At 42.2% G+C, this 22,344-nt stretch overlaps 1 protein-coding gene across 2 annotated transcripts in view; it reads right to left on the minus strand.

The window, feature by feature from the left end:
- The window catches only part of KCNK10 (potassium two pore domain channel subfamily K member 10), a 78,083-nt gene that overhangs the window by 24,639 nt on the left and 31,100 nt on the right, over window positions 1–22,344 (minus strand). For both annotated transcript variants that reach the window (XM_064151268.1, XM_064151277.1), the window contains 3 exons: window positions 19,414–19,742; window positions 9,097–9,214; window positions 5,245–5,405 (listed from right to left, as the gene is read on the minus strand). In XM_064151268.1, the coding sequence (XP_064007338.1) occupies window positions 5,245–5,405; window positions 9,097–9,214; window positions 19,414–19,742 (608 nt within the window). The remainder of the gene's footprint in view (window positions 1–5,244; window positions 5,406–9,096; window positions 9,215–19,413; window positions 19,743–22,344) is intronic.

The following is a 22,344-nucleotide window of genomic DNA, read 5'->3' on the forward strand; positions in this document are numbered from 1 at the left end:
GTGTCTCAGAACCACGGAGAGCAGCAGAACGGAGCAGCAAAACCGAACCCGGCAGCAACCCCCGCGGAGCTTTTCACTCTCTCGGCTCGGCAGCCAAAATGGCTGTCTCAAGTTGTGCCAGGGTAGGTATAAGCTGGATGTTAGGAAGAAGTTCTTCACAGAGAGAGTGATTTCCCATTGGAATGGGCTGCCCAGGGAGGTGGTGGAGCCACCGTCCCTGGGGGTCTTCAAGAAAAGACTGGATGAGGCACTTAGTGCCATGGTCTAGTTGATTGGATAGGGCTGGGTGCTAGGTTGGACTGGATGATCTTGGAGGTCTCTTCCAACCTGGTTGATTCTATGATTCTATGCTCACTCCATAGATTCCTGGTGAGAATCTAAAGACCCATTACAAGGTTTGAAAAAAGACTATCTGAATTTAGCCTATATTTAACTCACGATAACAACAGCTGTTGTCTTCTGTAACTGTGCACTCTGCCTATGGAGTGCTTTTCTTTCTATCTTTAGATGCTTCAAGTCCCTGTCTGTGCAGAGCAAGCCAGAAGAATGGGGATTGTTCTGCTGTTTATTATAGAAACAGTTTCCGGTTGTTCATGAGATCCCTTGCACATGTGAGATAACAGCATTGCTTTGTAGCTTTATGTCACCTTGAAATGCATGTTTCATTTCCATAGTGTCTGGAAGGCTTTGCTATGTGAAAAATATTTATAAGAATTATTAACATTTTAGTTACATTTTGAATGTATACATGGCTTTCTCAGCTGGGCTGGGAGAACTGAAGCATCCCTGAACAGAGAGATCGGATGCTTGCAGACAGTGCATGTAGTGACCCTGTATATAACCATTTTCTGGCAAATCACACTTGTATGCATGTGAGAACAGACTAGTAGTCAGGATTTCACAGTATCACCAAGGCTGGAAGAGACTTCATAGATCATCAAGTCCAACTCTTTACCACAGAGCTCAAGGCTAGACCATGGCACCAAGTGCCATGTCCAATCCTGCCTTGAACAGCTCCAGGGACGGCAACTCCACCACCTCCCTGGGCAGCCCATTCCAGTGTCCAATGACTCTCTCAGTGAAGAACTTTGTCCTCACCTAGCCACAATCACCCCTCAGGTAGTTGTAGACAGCAATAAGGTCTCCCCTGAGCCTCCTCTTCTCCAGGCTAAACAATCCCAGCTCCCTCAGCCTCTCCTCGTAGGGCTGTGCTCAAGGCCTCTCACCAGCCTTGTCGCCCTTCTCTGGACACACTCAAGCATCTTAATGTCTCTCCTAAACTGGGGGGCCCAGAACTGAACACAGTACTGAAGGTGTGGTCTAACCAGTGCAGAGTACAGGGGCAGAATGACCTCCCTGCTCCTGCTGACCACACCATTCCTGATGCAGGCCAGTATGCCACTGGCTCTCTTGGCCACCTGGGCACACTGCTGGCTCATGTTCAGGCGGGTATCGATCAGCACCCCCAGATCCCTTTCTGTTTGGCTGCTCTCCAGCCACTCTGACCCCAGCCTGTTGACCCCAGCCTGTCCAACCCCAGCCTGCCCCAGGTTCTTGAAGATGGGATATATAGGAATTATCAGTAGCTGAGTAGGTAGGGCATCCATGAGGAGTGCTTTGGTTTACATCCTTGACATGGTTTATCTACTTGTATCAAACACAATCAGTCCAGTAGGACAGAGGGCACAGACTAGCCAATGTGTGATGTTTGGGATACCTCCTTGTATCCCAAACAGAGTTGCTCTGCCACTGCCTCCTTTCCTTAAAAGGAAAACATGAAAAGTTCCTGTTTTAACAAAGCATTACTTTGCAATTAAATACTTCCAACCCCATCTAGTCACAAATGAACAGTTGTTTTCCTGGTTATCAACACACACTGAAAAAGTGGCAGCATTTTGGATTGCAAGATGAGCAGTGGCATTTGTCCAGCTCCTCTGCTGCTATGTTCTGTCAATACAGTGGGGGTAGTGTGTATCTGATAAAAGCAGATATCTTTACCCTTTTATGGGGTTCAAATTGTTCTTAAAATTCCCACTGGGTGTGTGGTCTGATCACTGCAATAGCTAAATGTAGCATTCTTAGGCTCTAATTTGTGCTGCTAATTAAGATAAGTTTGGTGGGGCTCTGTACAGGTCATGTCAGAGGCAGCAGAAGTTTATTAGCACAATTCCTCTGAGAGGAGTTCTCCTTTCATCTTTCCAGCTATGTTGGAGGATGCCAGGGGCAAGCTGTCCATTGTGTGCTGTGGGACCATACTCACAGTTATGCTGCTGGGTAGAGCAAGAGACCTGTTGAGAAAATCTGTTGGGTGAAATGATTGCTGTGCTGACAGCAAAACCCTCTCCTTCTCTCCTGCTAAGGTATGCATACTACCTTTTACCTAGCTTCAGAGATGATCTTAACCACAATGCAAGGTCAAGATGCCTTTGAACCCTGTCTACCTGGACAGCTGATGATGAAGTTACAAGACTTTCAGGCACTCTTGGGTGCTCCAACACCATCTATGTAACATCCCTGAGGGTAAATGGGATAAAGAGAGGTAACTGGAGACAGAAAAGAGCAGAGTGCTGAGGCATATGAGGCATATGCACATGGAAACTCAATATATTATAACATCCACACATGCAAAGTTCTTTCTCATTCCTTTCTCAAATAATACCTAAATTGAGGACCAGCTAGAGGGCAAATAATGTAGACAGGTAGTGAATGTCATTTGAAGAGACTCAGCTGCAAGGCCTACAAGCTACAAGGTGAGTGGACCTAGCACTAATTTTAATTTCTTTTAATTGCTTTTAAAAATGGGATGATTAGATTTGCATGTGGTATTGATGGTGCGAGTGCATGATGGATTTGTGTAGTGGTAAAATGGTCTTTTGGTTTTCAGCTACTTTGCTGCTAAATCCCACAGTGTTATTTTCAGACAACTATCCCTAGTAATCTCAGGTCCTTTTGGAGTGGTGAAATGTGATGCTGTCCCTGTATGAATGCATTAGGATTTTTTTCCCCAGAATTCAGAAATATGCATTGTTTTGCATTGCCAACACTGGAATCCATTATTATCTTATCACTCTTTTGCAGCTTCCCTTTTAGCTATTCCAAAACAAGTAAAGACATAATTTTGTGCCCCTTTTTAAAGGTCACAGCAGTCTGCTTTACACCAGCAACCTGAATTTGAGTTCATTAGGGAAAGAGTTACAAAGTAAGAAAAAAGAGCTACAGATTGAGCCAATTCTTGTTCAATAACTTTTATTCCACTTGTGGACTTATCTGATAAGGACCAAAGATCTATGGAGCCTAACAATGCTAACACAATTTATATTATGCATTATAGATTGTAATGTAGATACACACAAATATCATATGTGTATATGTTTTTATGACTCAGTATTTGACGTATTATATATGATCATTAATATATCATATATAGTATGTCAAATATTATATAAATAATCATTACAATTGTAATCACTGATATTAAGACTAAGATGGATAGAGATTTCAGACTATATCAGGAATATTTCATACAGCTGAACCTCATTAGCAGGAATATTTGAGTCTTTTTTCATGTGTAGCCCCATCCACCAAATCACAAAAGAAGAGATACAATGGAGGTATGAGAATCAAAGTTAAAGGAATAAACACACATCTTGGCTAAACAAGGGGACTACAAATCTCTAATTTGCTTGGAAGCTGATAAAATACTAAGGAGTAGAAGAAATGGTTTAGATGGTTATAATTGACAAGTAACTGCATTAACTCAAGAAAAGGAAGGAGTACCTTAAGAGTCCCTATTATGTGCCAAAAGGCTGTGTTCTGTGTGAAACACTAGTATCAGCACTCATTTGTGAATCTTAAAGTACTTTGAGTACATATTACTTTATTAACAAACCATCATGTTGGCAGATTAGTGGTCCTGTCCACATCACCCAGAAAGCCAACACTACAGATGACTCTTGATTTATATTATTACTTCAGTCATAATAATAGTTTTTTGCTTGGGGAGAAGCAGACTGGAAGGTTCAGAGATTCCTTTGAAATGAAGTAGGTATAAAAATCTAGGGATCTTAGCTACTTCTGGCTTTGCAGGCCCAGCTTGAGCCACCTTCCAATAATCTTATATCCATTTTACAAAAATATAAGCCACTTCCAAGTGCTCTCCAGTCAGGCACATACATGCTCACTCACCCATAACTGCTAGGCACCTTTTCCATATTTAGCCAGAGAGATACTCTTATGACTGGTCTGGGACACTTCACAGTAATTCAATCAAACAGGAAATTGCTCATACTCCAGTTTAGTTATAACTGTTTTTGAGAGGAAGTAATTGATTATTAATCTACTCTCATCTATGGGAAGGTTTTAGAAATAGATGCCTATTAAACTAACCAGCTTGGACAGCTCTCTGTGCACTCCATCCCTGGAAAAACTGCTTCAAGAGCAACATCACACAGGTCACTTCTAAAAGTTCTGCTTCAAATGGAGAATTCCTGAAGAGAATCATCAGAATTCACAAAACAGCATTTGCTAAGTCTGTGGCACTCCTTGCAAAAGGATTGCTTGTAGTGATACAGACTCAGAACTAGAGTATACTGGCAACAGAAAGGGAAATTGCATATGAGAAAGTCTATACAGAAATCTAGCGCAGAGTGTATCCATAGTAGGCAGGGCAGGTAAATCCCAGGAAGATGATTCCAGTCTGCAGCCACCATGCCAGGCAGTTTTTGCAGCTGAAGATCTACTCCAATGGACCTGTCCTGTTGCAGTCAAAGCACATCACTTAGCCATCTCTCTTCCCAAGTTCACATTCATTCCAGTAATCCTTCTTCCCAGATCTTATAATCTTTATTAGTAATATGTTCAAGACCTGCTCTGCATCCCTGTTTTTGCATAAGTTATGCTACCTTCTCTCTGTTTTCAGTGAATAGACATTCATGTCCAAAACAACCCAAGGTATTTTGAATGCTTTTACAACCAGTCATTGTAAAGAACCTAGATTAGGAAATATGTTCCCCCAAGATTGCCTTAAGAAGGAATTACAGAGCCTGATTGGTAATGTCTGCATAACCATCTAAAGAGGCCTATTTCCCTCCACTGACTGCAGAGACCCAGAAGAGCATTAAGCATCACCTCAACTAGATGTGTAAATATTTCATGGTGCCAAACACATAAAAAGGATTGCAGGTAACAGCAACAGAATTAAAAGCAAGTTACACAACATAAGCAAAAAACTGAAAGTGAACTCACTCTGAAAACTTTCTCCACCCTTGCAATACTCTTCCCAAAGATAGTTCCAAGTTGGTCTCCAATCCCAGCCAGCAAAAAGCCAAACAGTGGAATCCCAAAGATGGCATACAAGATGCAGAAAACTTTGCCTCCAACAGTGCTTGGGGCAATGTTCCCATACCCTAAGGAGAATAACAATCGTCAGACTTTCAGACATGTTGCATTGCATCCTCCAAACTGTTTCCACATTATGCAAATCTGCCCTTGAACTCTATTCAGTTCATCTTTCAGTTTGACAGTACAGAGCCTAACGGTTGTATTTCATTAAGTGGTTCTAATCACTTTTAACAAGGAAGTCTGTGTGACTTCCCTTTGAAGTTACTACTCCAGTTCTATTTAAAAATCATTATTAATGCTGTAATAAAGGTACATCATGCCTGCTTTCCATCCTCTCTTAGAGTAACCTGGGGCTGTTGAAAAGATGGCAGTTTCTGACCAAGACAGCTGAATATTCTGAGTAAAAATTCTCGTTTTGGCACAAGTATGTTTGGGCACATTTGGTTTCAATTCCCACTTTTGTATGCTTCAGAACACCTGATATTGGTAGAAAGACTCCTCTGCACCTGTTCTATGCATTAAACTACATACAGTCACCACAATTCATTCATGCACTTCTTCCCTTCGTGCACAGTCCATGTGAACGTAACCTTAGGAATTGGCACAGAACATTATGGTTTTAGTAGCCACGCTACTTCTGTTAAATTATTCATGTTAAAGAGAAAAAAAATGTATTGTGGTGATTAATATCTGTACCCTTTAATTTAAGATGAAGTATCTTTATTAAAATACAGATATTTGTATGTTGAGTATATGTAATTATTTTAGTATTAACCCACAGTCCTTTTCATAACTGCATCTGTGATCCCAGATTGCTCCTAAAAGTCCATGAAATCCATAGGCCAGCACACTGAGGTTGACCAGGCAGTATGCTGAGTGGCTGCCTAAGAGAAGTCTTAACAGGTGGATAAACTAAAATCACTTTCATGCCTGGACACGGCATATAGACTTTATGCAGCCTACAAAAAAAATCATTCATAGAGGCTTTAAAGCAAATATGGGCAAAATTCCAAGCTCTTTTCAATAAGCTATTTAAATAGCAGATGTCAATGAATATGCCTACATAAACCATGCCTACGTAGTGGCATTTATTTTAATGAATAATTTAAAAGCTTGTCACTTTGGTCTATTGAGTGAACAAATACTAACAGAAAGTTTTCTTACATTTAATTCAGAAATATTTTCTTTCTCGCCGCTCACTGGTTTTATGCTACTGTTAAATGGAAATGTAGCTCAGCTTACAGAGGAGCACAGTGGGTGTATGCTCCATACAATCACCCTTACTCTGACAACAAGGAAGAAGTAGAGCCAAACACTCAGACTCCACTCTTTGAGATGATCACCACAGCCAGTCTCGTAATTGCCACAATAGTTTTGTTACTGTTGTTGTATTAGCCACAATAAAAACTTGGAAAGGTCAGTCAGATTGTGACACATTAATGAAGGGTTGTGTGAATGTCAGATTATTCGTCTGTACATCCACTAGTGTGTGCATCACTTTGTCCAATATTTAAAGCAGAATACTGTGCTAGTTTGAAGCAGTCTAGAATGTTTTGGTGAGAAAAAGTAGATCATAGGCTGTGAAAGGAAAACAGTGGTTATGTCTACTCCCCTCAGAGTCTTACTGAAGATGAAACGAAAACATTAGATAACACTCTCAACATTTTGTCACTCTGCTTTGGGCTTTGACTGAGCTGCATCTCCCTAACCTCACCTTCCACTCACCTTTGCTTCTTAACCTCTTGGCTGAACCTCTATTCTTCCTTAGGACTGAGGTAAGGTTGAGAGGGGCAGGGGGAAGGTGCAGGGGTGGTTGAGAGCCCCTCCTGGGGACTCAGGTTTCTGGGAGGGGAGTTGTGTTTCTGTATTACTTTTTACCTTGTATATTTCTGTATATAACTGTATAGACTGTAAATATCTGCTTGTATATTGTGCCAGCTGTAAATAAATAGCTTCATTTATATTCCCAGAGCAGCTGAGACTAGTCTGGGTGATTTCTAAAGTGGGGGGGGCAGGGAACACCCAAACCATCACAATACTAATCAAGGACAATGCAAACAAAAAGCAACTATTTGCTAGTGATTTCCAAATAACCATGTCTCAGGACCTCCAGAATCAGTCTTAAAATTATAAAAGTATTGTATAATTATCAGCATATCTTTATCATTAGTTTATCATATTTTATCTTAAGGCCATCTTCTGGAGGAGAGGAGAGGAGAGGAGAGGAGAGGAGAGGAGAGGAGAGGAGAGGAGAGGAGAGGAGAGGAGAGGAGAGGAGAGGAGAGGAGAGGAGAGGAGAGGAGAGGAGAGGAGAGGAGAGGAGAGGAGAGGAGAGGAGAGGAGAGGAGAGGAGAGGAGAGGAGAGGAGAGGAGAGGAGAGGAGAGGAGAGGAGAGGAGAGGAGAGGAGAGGAGAGGAGAGGAGAGGAGAGGAGAGGAGAGGAGAGGAGAGGAGAGGAGAGGAGAGGAGAGGAGAGGAGAGGAGAGGAGAGGAGAGGAGAGGAGAGGAGAGGAGAGGAGAGGAGAGGAGAGGAGAGGAGAGGAGAGGAGAGGAGAGGAGAGGAGAGGAGAGGAGAGGAGAGGAGAGGAGAGGAGAGGAGAGGAGAGGAGAGGAGAGGAGAGGAGAGGAGAGGAGAGGAGAGGAGAGGAGAGGAGAGGAGAGGAGAGGAGAGGAGAGGAGAGGAGAGGAGAGGAGAGGAGAGGAGAGGAGAGGAGAGGAGAGGAGAGGAGAGGAGAGGAGAGGAGAGGAGAGGAGAGGAGAGGAGAGGAGAGGAGAGGAGAGGAGAGGAGAGGAGAGGAGAGGAGAGGAGAGGAGAGGAGAGGAGAGGAGAGGAGAGGAGAGGAGAGGAGAGGAGAGGAGAGGAGAGGAGAGGAGAGGAGAGGAGAGGAGAGGAGAGGAGAGGAGAGGAGAGGAGAGGAGAGGAGAGGAGAGGAGAGGAGAGGAGAGGAGAGGAGAGGAGAGGAGAGGAGAGGAGAGGAGAGGAGAGGAGAGGAGAGGAGAGGAGAGGAGAGGAGAGGAGAGGAGAGGAGAGGAGAGGAGAGGAGAGGAGAGGAGAGGAGCCTTAGAATATCTATTGCCATCATTCAGAGATCAAGAGAAAATACACTGGACACAATATATAGAGGAGATAGTAAGGGCCTAAATTATGAGCTTACTAAAATGAGTGGTTCAAGTGAACGGATCAATTCTTTATACTCATCTAATACAAAGAAATGCATCAATATTTCAAGGCCACAAATTCTAAAATGGAAAAAAAAGAAAAAGTTGGGGTTTTTTGCACAGCATACAATTCACGGAGGAAGGATTTTAAATAGGATGTGATACTTAGGAGAATTCATTTCCAGTTGCAAAGAGAATTACTTCTACCAAACTTCAAAGCGTAAGCCAAAATTAATTCACTGAGGAATTAAGTGCATTAGTGCACTTAGGAAGAAAGTTACCATTATGGGTAAATTCAATTACAACATTAAAATCCAAAATAGTTATTTTATTGGGATCTTGATCTTTTTAGTGAAAAATTAAGAGCATCTGCACCTCCATCAAGACAGAGTAATAAAACCTCAGCTAAATCAGTGCTACTTGTTTTCAGCTCAGCATTGCTATTCTACTCTGTGTAAATAGTTGTGGTAAATACTCAGAAGTTCAATACACTTGACACACACCACAGAGACCTGAAATACAGTTCACCCATTTTATTTGCTTCATTATCCAAGCCTCAGTGTATCTATGTATTTTAAAACAGAAGCAATGACCATACCTATTGTTGTAATGACTGTTCCAGCAAAGAAAAAGGCACTTCCAAGGTCCCAATGACTGCTGTTATTCGAGGAATTTCCTATGGGGCTGACTCCTGCATTATCAGCATCGATAGCATGCTGCAAAGAAAGAGACAACAAATCAGCCTTATGCATGGATATGGTAAGGTTATACCTCCAAAGGGAAATTTCTAGGACCATGGAAGTAGCTTAATTTAAACTTTTTAATACCTGGTCAAAGTATAGTAGCATTCTCTGTACACAAAGCTGAATATACAATTGAATATCTATTAAAGTGCAAGAAAGACATAATGCATAGACAAATCACCAAAGATACAAAGCAACTGAGAAGAAGAGGACTGACATCACAAAGGATCTGTAATTATCACTCTTGTAGCAATAACTACGAAAGAAAAAATTCCCCATAGGGAATAGTTGATGTTAGAAGCAGCAAAAAGGGTGCAGTCAGCTGAAATTAGTCATTGAAGGACTTTTAATTCCCAGACAATTAATAATTGATTCTTATTTATATTTTATGCTAACTAAAGGAACGAATAGTGTGTGTGTATATGTGTGTGTGTGTATATATGTGTGTGTGTGTATATATGTGTGTGTGTGTATATATGTGTGTGTGTGTGTGTGTTTCCCAGTTGAAATTAACAAATAGGATATCTGAGGAAACGTTATAGAATCATAGAATCATAGAATCAACCAGGTTGGAAGAGACCTCCAAGATCATCCAGTCCAACCTAGCACCTAGCCCTAACCAATCAACTAGACCATGGCACTAAGTGCCTGATCCAGTCTTTTCTTGAAGACCCCCAGGGACGGTGACTCCACCACCTCCCTGGGCAGCCCATTCCAATGCCAATCACTCTCTCTGGGAAGAACTTCCTCCTAATATCCAGCCTATATCTACCCCGGCACAACTTGAGACTGTGTCCCCTTGTTCTATTGCTGGTTGCCTGGGAGAAGAGGCCACCCCCCACCTGGCTACAATGCCCCTTCAGGTAGTTGTAGACAGTAATAAGATCACCCCTGAGCCTCCTCTTCTCCAGGCTGCACACCCCCAGCTCCCTCAACCTCTCCTCATAGGATTTGTGCTCCAGGCCCCTCACCAGCTTTGTTGCCCTTCTCTGGACATGTTCCAGTACCTCAACATCTTTCTTGAATTGAGGGGCCCAGAACTGGACACAGCACTCAAGGTGTGGCCTGACCAGTGCTGAGTACAGGGGCAGAATAACCTCTCTTGTCCTACTGGCCACACTGTTCCTGATGCAGGCCAGGATGCCACTGGCTCTCTTTGCCACATGGGCACACTGCTGCCTCATCTTCAGCTTACTATCTATCAGTACCCCCAGGTCCCTTTCCTCCTGGCTGCTCTCCAGCCACTCAGTCCCCAGCCTGTAGCGCTGCTTGGGGTTGTTGTGGCCAAAGTGCAGAACCCTGCACTTGGCCTTGTTAAATCTCATCCCACTGGCCTCTGCCCACCCATCCAGCCTGTCCAGGTCCCTCTGCAGGGCTCTCCTACCTTCCAACAGCTCCACACCTGCTCCTAGCTTGGTGTCATCTGCAAACTTACTGATGCTGGACTCAATGCCCTCGTCCAGATCATCAATAAAGATACTGAACAGGACTGGGCCCAGTACTGATCCTTGGGGAACACCACTTGTGACTGGCTGCCAACTGGATGTGGCACCATTCACCACCACTCTCTGAGCTCTGCCATCCAGCCAGTTCTTGATCCAGCACAGAGTGAATCTGTCCAAACCATGAGCTGCCAGCTTGGCTAGGAGCTTCTTGTGGCAGACAGTGTCAAAGGCTTTGCTGAAGTCCAAATAGACTACATCCACAGCCTTCCCCACATTCACCAGGCAGGTAACCTGATCATGAAACAACTTTGTGGTCAACTAGGCCTTCCCAGTTGCTACATTGGACAAGACAGCATCTCTACAAATATAGAGACTCTATATAAGTATAGAGACTCACAGCTAAGTACTGGAATGAACTAAATCCACAAGTTATACATCTTCCAGGTCAGTGTCTTGTGCCTCACACAACACTGATTCAAACCAGGCACACATACAAGTTTGCTGAATGTTTGCTTGGGAATTTCTAAAAATGCACCATATTGTGTGAGGGGGACACACACATTTGTCTTTCACTGCAGCTTCACAGTCCAAATAACTAAACACGACAGCCTCCAAAGCACAGAAATAAATCTTTCATCTGAATCTCTCACGTTCAGCTGAACTGCTCTAAGTTCACTTTTTAGATGCCTTTTGGCACATACTCTCTATTTGCTTGTAGAGCTTATGCAATCTATTACCTGTTGCAGAGAAATTGGGACAGCAGCTAAAATGACCCAACCTCACTTCATGTTGCTGTTCTCGTGATACTCACACTACTGCCAGATTTTTCTCCTCTCACTCTGGTATTTCCTACTAAATATTGCCACTAGTTTTTAGTCTTGGCTATTTCAGTGAACTTCTGCTGAGATCAAAATTGAAGGAGAAGTGATGCCTCTTACATCCTCTCTTCTCTTGACTTTGTTCAACATAGAATTCCCACCACAAGAAACAAGTTTGTTTTCACTTATTCTTTTAGTCAATTCTCTTTTCTCTCTGACTTACGATCTACAAACTGTCACCATGACTTTTTCTCATTTCCCTTTTTTCTATACCATGTATGAAGCAAACTTAGCCATTGTATTGTACCATTTTTCCACTTGTCATCTGTTTATGTCTATTATTTCTTGTCCAATCTTCTCTATAACATCATGTTCTCCTCTGCTTTTAGCACTGATTTTTAATAACATCCATTTAAGACTTCTTCTATGTGCAGCTTTCATGAAATATTTTTCTTAGAATCATAGAATCAACCAGGTTGGAAGAGACCTCCAAGATCATCCAGTCCAACCTATCCCCAGCCCTATCCAGTCAACTAGACCATGGCACCAAGTGCCTCATCCAGTCTTTTCTTGAAGACCATTCTTCTTCTTCTCATTCACCTCTTACCTTAGATAGCTCATTTATAACATTTTCCCCTTTTCTTCCCCTTCTATATTGCACTTTTCCTCACTTATTTTTTGCTTATGTTTTCAACTGACCTCACTGTCACAAATGTTCCTTTACTACACTTTTTCACTTGTCTAGTTGCAGTTAATCTGCTCCTCAGTTTTTAGTTATTCCTCATATTGCCCCACAAAAAGGGAAAAGAGCAGGAGAAGAGGTGCTGGGCAGGAACAGAGGCCAGGCATATCTAAAGAGACAGCACAGGACAGCCACTTTAAACATTAGAGCTGCTACATGCCAGGCTAAGCTGATTGTGCAATTACAACACGAGCAAGCTCCACACTGGACTGGTGCAATTCACGTGGGCAGAAGGCCAGGGTTCCTCAGCACCTGTCCCTACCTCAAGAAACAGAGATATACAGAAAGGAAATGTTTAGGACCAGACTCTTTGAAAGGGCTGTGGTACCAGTTGCCGGCATATTGGAGGTGGTGTGAAAGCAGAGATCATTTGTTTGTTTACCCAGAAGAGCATAAATCAGCGTAACAGACAGGTTGGCTGTTTAAATAGGCCATGACACACTGTCAGCTACCCTGCAGGTTGCTTCTGCCAGGAAAAGCTTCAATTCCCCTTGAGTGTGTGAATATCAGCAAGCTAATTACACCACCTTAATCACTTTTGAGTTTACACAGTTTAGCGAGTCTATTAGAGCCAAGCACCAATCCTTAAAGTGAAGAGCCTCCCATTGCCTTAGGCTTCTCAAGCTCCCTTCTCATCCAGAACAAATTCATGTTTCCTTTACAGTTTGACATCATACTTTTATAAATATCCAGTTATCTCCATGCTATCTCTTAACATGAAGTATTTTGCATATAGAGATAGAGGACAGAAAGGAAGTAGAAAGCAGAGAGCAGCCCTGCAGTTAGCAGAACTTACAGGGGCAACTTCAGATTACACGAGGAGTAAAGGATCATAGGATGGTTTAGGTTGGAAGGGACCTCAAAGTTCATCCAGTTCCAACCACCTGCTATGGGCAGAGACACCTCCCACCAGAACAGGTCACTCAAGGCCTCATCCAACCTCGCCTTGAACACCTCCAGGGATGGAACAGCCACAACCTCCCTGGGCAACCTGTGCCAGTGTCTCACCACGCTCACTGTAAAGAGCCCTTTCCTAACATCTAGTTTGAATCTCCCCTCTTCCAGTTTAAACCCATTACCCCCTGTCCTGTCATTACAAGACCTTGTAAATAGTCCCTCTCCAGTCCCCTTCAGATACTGGAAGGCCACTATAAGGTCTCCTTGAAGCCTTCTCTTCTCCAGGATGAAGAGCCCCAACTCTCATAGCCTGTCCTCATAGCAGAGGTGCTCCAGCCCTCTGATCATATTCGTGGCCCTCCTCTGGACTCACTCTAACAGTTCCATGTCCTTCTTGTGTTGAGGGCTCCAGAACTGCAGAGAGTACTCCAGGTGGGGTCTGACAAGAGCAGAGTAAAGGGGGAGAAGCACCTCCCTTGCCCTGCTGGCCACACTTCTCTTGCTACAGCCCAGGACACATTTGGTTGTCTGGGCTGCATGTGCACAGTGCTGGCTCGTGTTGAGCTTTTCATCAACCCAGACCCCCAGGTCCTTTTCCTCAGTGCTGCTCTCCAGCCATTCGCCACCCAGCCTGTATTTGTGCTTGGGATAGCACTGACCCAGGTGCAGGACCTGAATGCTTAATACAACCACCACAAGTTCACCTACACGGAAGTGTTCTGATAGATGAAGACTGGCACAAAACTCAAACAAGGGCACTACTGCTGGCAAGACTTTCAATTCACACAGACCTATCTGTGAAACTTGAGATAGCCTACATCCTCAGGTTATTCAGAGATTCAGGCATTCAGGGAAGGCAATAACTTGGAACATCTCAAAGGGCTGAGATTGTCTTTCTTGCTCTTCAAGTAATGTCCTAAATCCAAGAGGCAGATAGGAGTGAGGAAAACGACAAAACTACTGAAGCAAATACAATTTTTTTTTTAAACACATATATGTTTGATCACAGTTTTCATTTTGGCTCCCTAGCATTGTATAGATATTTTACTCTTAGTTCCTTTGATGTCAGCACACTACAGTCCTTCCTTAACTAAAAGACATAGTCTGGTGAATCTGCATGGGACTGAAGGCAAATCCCACAGCAAAAGCCCAGCATATGAAGTGATACTGGGACAACTGGATTCCATATTTACAAAGAGAATGCAATCCAGTCTCAGTCTGGAATAGGCTTTCTCAGTTCTTCCTGATGATTTTCAGGGAGCAATACTTAAAGGCCATGAGGCATCAGTCCACCCTGGGCTGCCTTGTTACTAACATAAATGATTAAAAGCCCAAAGAAAGGTATAATGAACTTGACTCATCAGGGTCGACTTCTCCTCCACAACATCATATCAAAAGAGTATCTCTTCTCTACATATAAAATCAATTATACTTCTTTACATAAACCAGAAAATACTGGGGTTTCATTACCTGAGTCCCTCTACACAAGTTTTGGCTGGGTTCCAGCTCCCCATAGCCCTGCCCTGCTCAGCAACAGGCTCCACTGAGCTGGGGGCTATGCCCTGACCCAGCCTCATCTCATCCCCATAGAGGTGCCTGGGGATCTAGGCTGGGGCCAGCCAGGGGCATTCCCAGCTCACAATGGTGGGTCCACAGGTGCCAGTTCCCTATCCTCTGGGGTGCAGACAGTCATCATTTTGCCCAGATCCTCCTTGGTGTGTGATTGAGTACATGTACTAACATATTTGTGCCTTGATTAAATTATATCAACAGGTCTAGAGTCATGTCCTTGGGCTGGGATCTAGTGCAGCTGACGAGGAGACAAGAACCAGACTGTTTCTGATTTCTCTGGAAATAAATGTTTTTATCTGTTTCATTTGTTCATGTTACTTCAATTTCTCTAGCAAGAGAAGCATGAAGAAGACAACTCTTTTCCAAGGACAAGCATAATACCCTTCTTGAATGCTGAACCACTCAAATGATGTACCCTATGTACAACCAGAGGTAAGAATTTGATAAGAAAATTCTTGTAATCTTTTTTCTAGTTTCATTAATTCCTTTCCAAAGACCACGCTAATCCAATAATGATTATCTCCCTCTACAATTCTTTTCCAACCAGATTCCTACCAAGCATACAAATAAAGTTGTTTCAATTGCTTTTCACACTCTGATGTTTCTCTATTATAATTTCTGAGATGCTTCTCTTAGAAAGCAGCTTTTAAAGACTAATTTCTCTATGCTCTCTGACTCTCTGATTATGCTCACCATTCTTCATACTGTGATTAAGCAATCCTTATTATACAATCTCATTTATTCTCTTTTTCACAATGGCATTTTCAAAGGACTAAGAGCAGCAATTTTTGTTCAGGTACAACCAAAAATAATAAATTACCTTTGAAATCCCATTCCTTAAATATTTCTGCCTATCCCATAAAGGTCTTTTGGTGACAATCACCCAGCAAGTGATCTTACCTACACTTAGAGTGATTTAATTGCTGTGCATGCACTGAGGGCAGACCTATAGTATTCAGTAAGAGATGTGCACAGAGATCTAAGTCCAAAGGACTTAGCTCCCTACAAACTTCTTAGCTAAGTCCTGAAAGCAACATAGCTACAACACAGCTGCAGACTTATGCAGCAACCTAGGCTCAGCTTGTCTGCTACACAACTGGAGCATGGAACATCTCTGGACTGGAGTCAGAAACTAGAGGTCCTGAACCCTAGTCCCTAAGACAGGACTCAAGGGATTTGAACTCTTTTTTTCATATTCCTTTGGGGAGAATAAGGTAAAATAAAGACTAGAGGTAAAAGGGAAATTGCAACATAGAGAAGATAACCTCCACAGCCACAGGCGGCAGATTCAACAGATATTTAGCATTGTTTTTCTTCACAGTTCAAATAGTCTTTTTCTGTCTTCAGCAGCAGTCAAATCTTCCACACAGTTAATACTTTTTTTTTTTTTATGTGCTTCATCTAGAGCCTTCTTCTAGCACATCAAAGCCACTCAAGTTCTCTTCATTTTACAAGGCAACACCCTGAGAAAACAAACTGGCTTATGAAGTTACTGAACCTGTCATGCAGCTGAAAACTGAAACATCTTTGCAGGATGTTCCTTTTCTTGCCTATTTGCAAGGTAAAAGTAGTTCTGAACAAGAATCAAAAGTGTCTATCCAAAGTATGAAATCTTACAACGTCATGAGCCAGTAAAGCCTGACTAGCTTATTTCCAGCTCTGCTTCCTTTTCAGCTTACGGGCTTACTCTAATGAGTTGTTGTAGTCATTAGTGGACATTGAGAAAAAGACTTAGTTCCCAAGTGGGAACTTACACTTTTAAATTAAGCTTTGAAGGAAAAAAGAAGAAAAAAGCAGCCCACCAATACACTATGCAAAATTTTTGCAGTAGCAAGCAAGCAAGACACAAGTCTGTGAATGAACTTCACGGTCTGGGCTCCACAATTCACATTTGTGCTTCAAGTGCTAATACTTGCAGCAGGTTACTAGAGACCAAGTTGGAAAGGGCTTCTCATTCACACTAAATTCTAACAGCTTTCTCATGCGACACCATGCATCTTCCTTACAAGTTTTCCAAAGGACAACCCTTTGAATGATTGACATTTAGATAAAGAGTAACATTTTTCCACCATTTGCCTTGTAAATGCCATGACACTCCTCTGCTTCTCTTCCTAAAATATTGTTCTGAAGCCACCTTCACAGTAGAAAGACAAAAGCCCACTCTAAGGTCTCTCTTTGTATTTTTACCATATTCTCCAAAACACAGTCAACGCAGTCATTCCAGAGAGTATGACCTGTGTACATCCAAAGGCATTCAGGTAGTTGAATAACATTGACTCCAGGTAGTCAAATAACACTAATTATAAATAACTCAGTAGTAGCCAAGTGCTGACTGCACACAGCACAGCAGCTAGGATCCACGGAGATTGTTGCCACACCATTTTGAAATCACAGCTGTAAAGGCAATTGCAGCTTTTGGTACAATGCAGAAATGTATTGTACCAGCCAGGGAGATAATCATTTTTGAGATCATTGACATAAAACATGAAAGCACAACATTAACCTCCTGACATTATATTCAAGCAGTACTTCACTGTTATTCTGTACAAGTCAGCTACAATCAGAGTTTTCTGTATCAGCATACCCAGCTCCCTGGAACTAGTTTCACCCTCAAACATACAAAAGAATACAAATTCCTTTACTGATAAATCTGTTTCAATATTTCATATCACCTAGCCCTAAGACATTCACATGCTAAGATGCTAAACCAATTTTAATTTACCTTTGCAAAATGACTTCCAGTTATCCAGTGCAACACCTGATGATACATTGAAATCTCAGAAGACTGCTAATTTTGTTCAGAATATTTGCCTTCTAATGACACAGTATGCCTGTTTGGTTTGTTGTTTGGGGTTTTTTTTTAAGCATCATGACTTTTGAGGTGAAAGAAGTAAAATATAGTGTAAAATAAAGGATTAAAACCGGTGCATAGCTTAGAGAACAGGGGCTATTTAGAAATCTTTGTACCACAGTTGGGATGCAAGATCCTACCATCCTGTTGGGGTGCTTTGCCTGCTGCACCTATCACATGTTATGCTTTGTGCTTAAAAAGAAAACATCTTGCATAAGTTTTAACAGTGATATGACCATCAGGGGAATGCAAGCTTCTTGCTTTTAGTATTTTTTTAAAACCCTGTAATAGTCAGTACACATTAGAGATACGGGATTGAGGGGGAAAAGGATCTCTTGCAACACTGCCTTGAGAAACAAATGTGAACCAATATCCCTGAACAGAATTCACCTTGACAACCAAGCATGTTCACCTGTCTTTTGCAGACAGGTGAAGGGTATGATCCAAGTCAGCCCTGATCCAAAAGCTGCATAGTCACATCAGCAAAATACCACTTCCTGCTGAAGTAGGTTTGGCTTTTTAGCTACAGTACCAGGCTAACCAAAGGTACAGATACACAGCTTCTGACTCAGAAGTGACCTGTATTCTTGAACACAGAGCACAAGCAAAGACAGCCCACATCTATCTGCAAAGAAACAGAATTTGGTTTGTTTAGGAGAAGCAGAACAGAGTTGCTGTCTATACATGTGGGCAAGTGAGAGGAATCAATTAAGCAATAGGATGTCCATCAAAGATACTGGACAAGTTTAGGTCAAAAAACAGAAGAATGATTTCTACATCACAGTAATGAACTACTAGAACAGCTTCTTAAAAGAAATACTAAGCTTATAAATTTGATTCCATTACAGAAAGGGTTCTATAACACAGCTGTATCGATGGGCACAAGAATTCAGAGGATACTTCTACATTCTTTCAGTCTGAAATCACAACAGAGCTCTCCTGCAGCACCCCAAAGGGAAACAAGTGGTACTTTTGGAAGGCTTAGACACAAATTTAGGTCTGAAATGTGAGGCTGAAACTCAGTTTTGGAATATATTTCTTAGGTAACTCAAAATCAGTCCTATGAGTCTATGGTTTATTATCTAATCTCTGTTTACTGCAGCCTGACTGATAGGTTGCTACATAAGATCCTAGAAGATACTCCACTGAAGTCTTGTAAGACCCATAATACTTTCCTTGTCTAGAATTTCAGCCAATGAAAAATAATTCCATCCTAGGCCATTCTTTGCATGGTATTCCATTTTCCACTTATCCCTACATACTTCATATTTATCTTCTTCAAAACTGATTCTAAAGCTTTGCATATTAGACCAGACTAAAACTTCTGTAATGCTTAAATGCCAGTAATGTTCTGATTTTCATTGTACACCTGATCATCGTTCACTTAGCTCAAATTTGCAAGGGCAAACCTGTAAATTAATAAACTAGTAAGTATAGAACTCTTGGCTGAATATTTCTTTCAAATTTCCCACCTATCATTTTCTCTTAGCCTTCTTGGCTGCTGTGTTTCATTTTGGAAGAAGAATTAAGAACTTAGTATAGTTTGAAAATTTACAGAGATGATGAGCAAATACATCACCCCTCACAAAAATGTCTTCCAGATATTAAGTTCTGATGTTCACTGCACACTTCTTATTACTCTTAGTAATACATAAAATCTCTTTTTGTAATGGTTTGGAGGCATACATTCTTTTCCCCAGACTTTAAAATGACTAAGAGCCTGCTCTTCACACTGCCCAGTGAGAGGGCTCTGGTAACAATATCTTCCCCCAACAACTCAGCTGATCAATGAACCACCAATTTGTCTATCCTAACTTCCAAGAAATAGTCTTCTTCACGTGGCTTACCTGAATCAGTGTCTCCAGCTCTAGCTGGGTTACACAAACGTGCTCCCGAAGAAAGTCAGCCTTCTCTAGTGCAATCGTGTTCTTCTGCCTGCTTTCAAAGGGCTGCTCCAGGGCACGGAAGACAAGTCCTCCTGCCACCAGGTAAACTACCACCACAACAAAGATGGCCACGACTGTCTTCCACTTCATGACTGTTTGCAGGCCTTGAGAAGGGGCTTCCATGGTTGCAACAACAGTGGCTCGGGGTGGAACAGAGAGTCGTGGAGTTGGGTAGTGCCCGTTAGTTTTAGGCTCAGGTTCACAAGCTGGCACTGGTGAGGGAACAGCCACTGAAACACAAAGTGAAAAACTCTTATTCCAAACCAAATCCCTAAGGGCTTGGCCTCAATCTTCATATAAAACTTTCCTAAATGCCATTTGCAACACTATTACATAAACTATGCTGTTCACATAGATGTGATTCTTCTCATTTGGAAAGCTTTATGTGTGTTTTTTCCAGCCATGCACAAGCCATCTCAAAGGTTTGTTTCACTCATTTCCTCTAGAATTGGACAAGCCAGCTGCACATGCAACAATTACAGAAAGATGCAGAAATCATTTATGTGAAAAGAACATAAACATTTTGACTAGTTAGGATATAAATTATACAAACTTGTGTTTGGTCAGGGCAGTGATTTACTTCCTTAAATCTTAATACTAGCAGTATTAGCATTAACAGTGCTAGGAAATTGAACTATTAATGATCAGTGTTACTACCTGGCCTGGTATAGACAGGAACAGAAAATGCTTTGCAAACCACAATGCTGTTTGGCACACCAAGTCACAGTATCACAGTATCACAGTATCACCAAGGTTGGAAGAGCCATACTATTTACATAGATTCACAAAAATATCACTTCTGAAAATGTTCTTAAAGCCTAGAATCACAGAATCATAAAATGTCAGGGGCTGAAAGGGACCTCAAAAGATCATCTAGTCCAACCCTCCTGCCAGAGCAGGATCACCTATACCAGATCACACAGGAATGCATCCAGGAGGGTTTTGAATACTTCCAGAGAGGCAGACTCCACAACTCCCCTGGGCAGCCTATTTCAGCATTCTGTCATCCTCACAGTGAAAAAAATTCCTCCTCATGTTTAAATGAAACTTCCTATGCCTCAACTTCTACCCATTGCCCCTTGTCCTGTCATTGAGGATCACTAAGAAGAGCCTGGCTCCATCCTCCTGGCACTCACCCTTTATATATTTATAAACATTGATGTGGTCACCCCTCAGTCTCCTCCAAGCTAAAAAGCCCCAGATCCCTCAGTCTCTCCTCATGAGATGTTCCATTCCATTAATGATCTTTGTAGCTCTGAGCTAGACTCTCTCAAGCAGTTCTATGTCCCTCTTGAACTGGGGGGGCCCAGAATTGGACACAGGGCAGCATAGAGGGGCAGGAGAACCTCTCTTGACCTACTAGCCACACCCCAGAAGGGCTTCACAAATTTTAGCATAAATTTTTCTCCAGTCAAAGAATACTAGGTATCTGAGGTCAAAGTCACTCATCTGCCAAGTACAATGATGGACCTCCCAACCTCAGACTGAGACACCTGGGCAGTACATCAGAGCTTGTAAGCTATGCCTTCCAGCCAAACTTGTTAGCCAAATCACTGTGTCAAAACTACCAAGGCACCCAAATAAAAACTGTCTCACCTCCAAATAATTCAAGTATCTCAACATCACACTTCACCTCTCTCTTGCCAGTGTTAATAATGGCAGGATGAGGCTGGATTCACCAGCATCCACTGGTAAACCTGCTGTAATCTTACTGTGGTGCAGCTGTCACTGGCCTGTAATTTCTTTGAAACCAAGTTGATTTATTTCATATCAGACCTAAATCAGATTACAGTTAAAATATAGTCACTCGGGCTGCATTCTCTGAAGCTATTCCCAAATAAGAGTCAAAATGCTGAGAAGATGCTCAGCTGGCTTTTGACTATGAAAATGTTAAGCATGGCTTTGCCACCCTGACCTACATCCTGGCAACTATCTCGACCAATACTCCAAGAACATAGACGAAATCAAAGAAAATAGGTTTTAGAAGGTTTCTCAACTGGTTTAAACTACATAATACAATCCTTTTTTTTTTTTTTAAAGCAACATGCCCCACCCTGTTGTATTGCTGTCACAATTTTTTATCTGTGAGAAAATGTAAGTCAGGTTTAATGAATGGTCTTATTTAGTACTTTATTTTCTGCCATATTCCCATGTGACATGAATGCACAGCAATGTATGTGCATTTTAATGAGAGCATATGAGAGTACACTTTGTGTGTTGCTTTCACATGATTCAGCACAGACTTAGGTTGAGGGCATATATCCTTACACATTCATAAATGCAACAGCTGGCCTTAGGTTTAATACCTGAGTTGACCAAAAATGAAACTGGACACTTCATTTCTCATTTTTGTGTATTCACCCACAGAAGATGACAAGGTACTTTCAACTCAAGTAAAAATGTCCTTTGATGTGGTTCTGAAGGTAAGCCCCAGCATGTTTTCCCCAAAATGCTCATAATATGATAGAAGAGGTTTTATAAGAAAGCAAACTGTGCTTTCCTCATTTACATAGTTGAGCACTCAAAATTTTCCATGGAGTCTTCTTTATCACAGTATCACAGTATCAACAAGGTTGGAAGAGACCTCACAGATCATCAAGTCCAGCCCTTTACCACAGAGCTCAAGGCTAGACCATGGCACCAAGTGCCACCTCCGATTCTGCCTTGAACAGCCCCAGGGACAGCGACTCCACCACCTCCCCGGGCAGCCCATTCCAGTGTCCAATGACTCTCTCAGTGAAGAACTTTCTCCTCACCTCCAGCCTAAATTTCCCCTGGCACAGCTTGAGGCTGTGTCCTCTCGTTCTGGTGCTGGCCACCTGAGAGAAGACA

This window comes from Pogoniulus pusillus, chromosome 1, assembly GCF_015220805.1.
Source record: "Pogoniulus pusillus isolate bPogPus1 chromosome 1, bPogPus1.pri, whole genome shotgun sequence".
NCBI lineage: Eukaryota > Metazoa > Chordata > Aves > Piciformes > Lybiidae > Pogoniulus > Pogoniulus pusillus.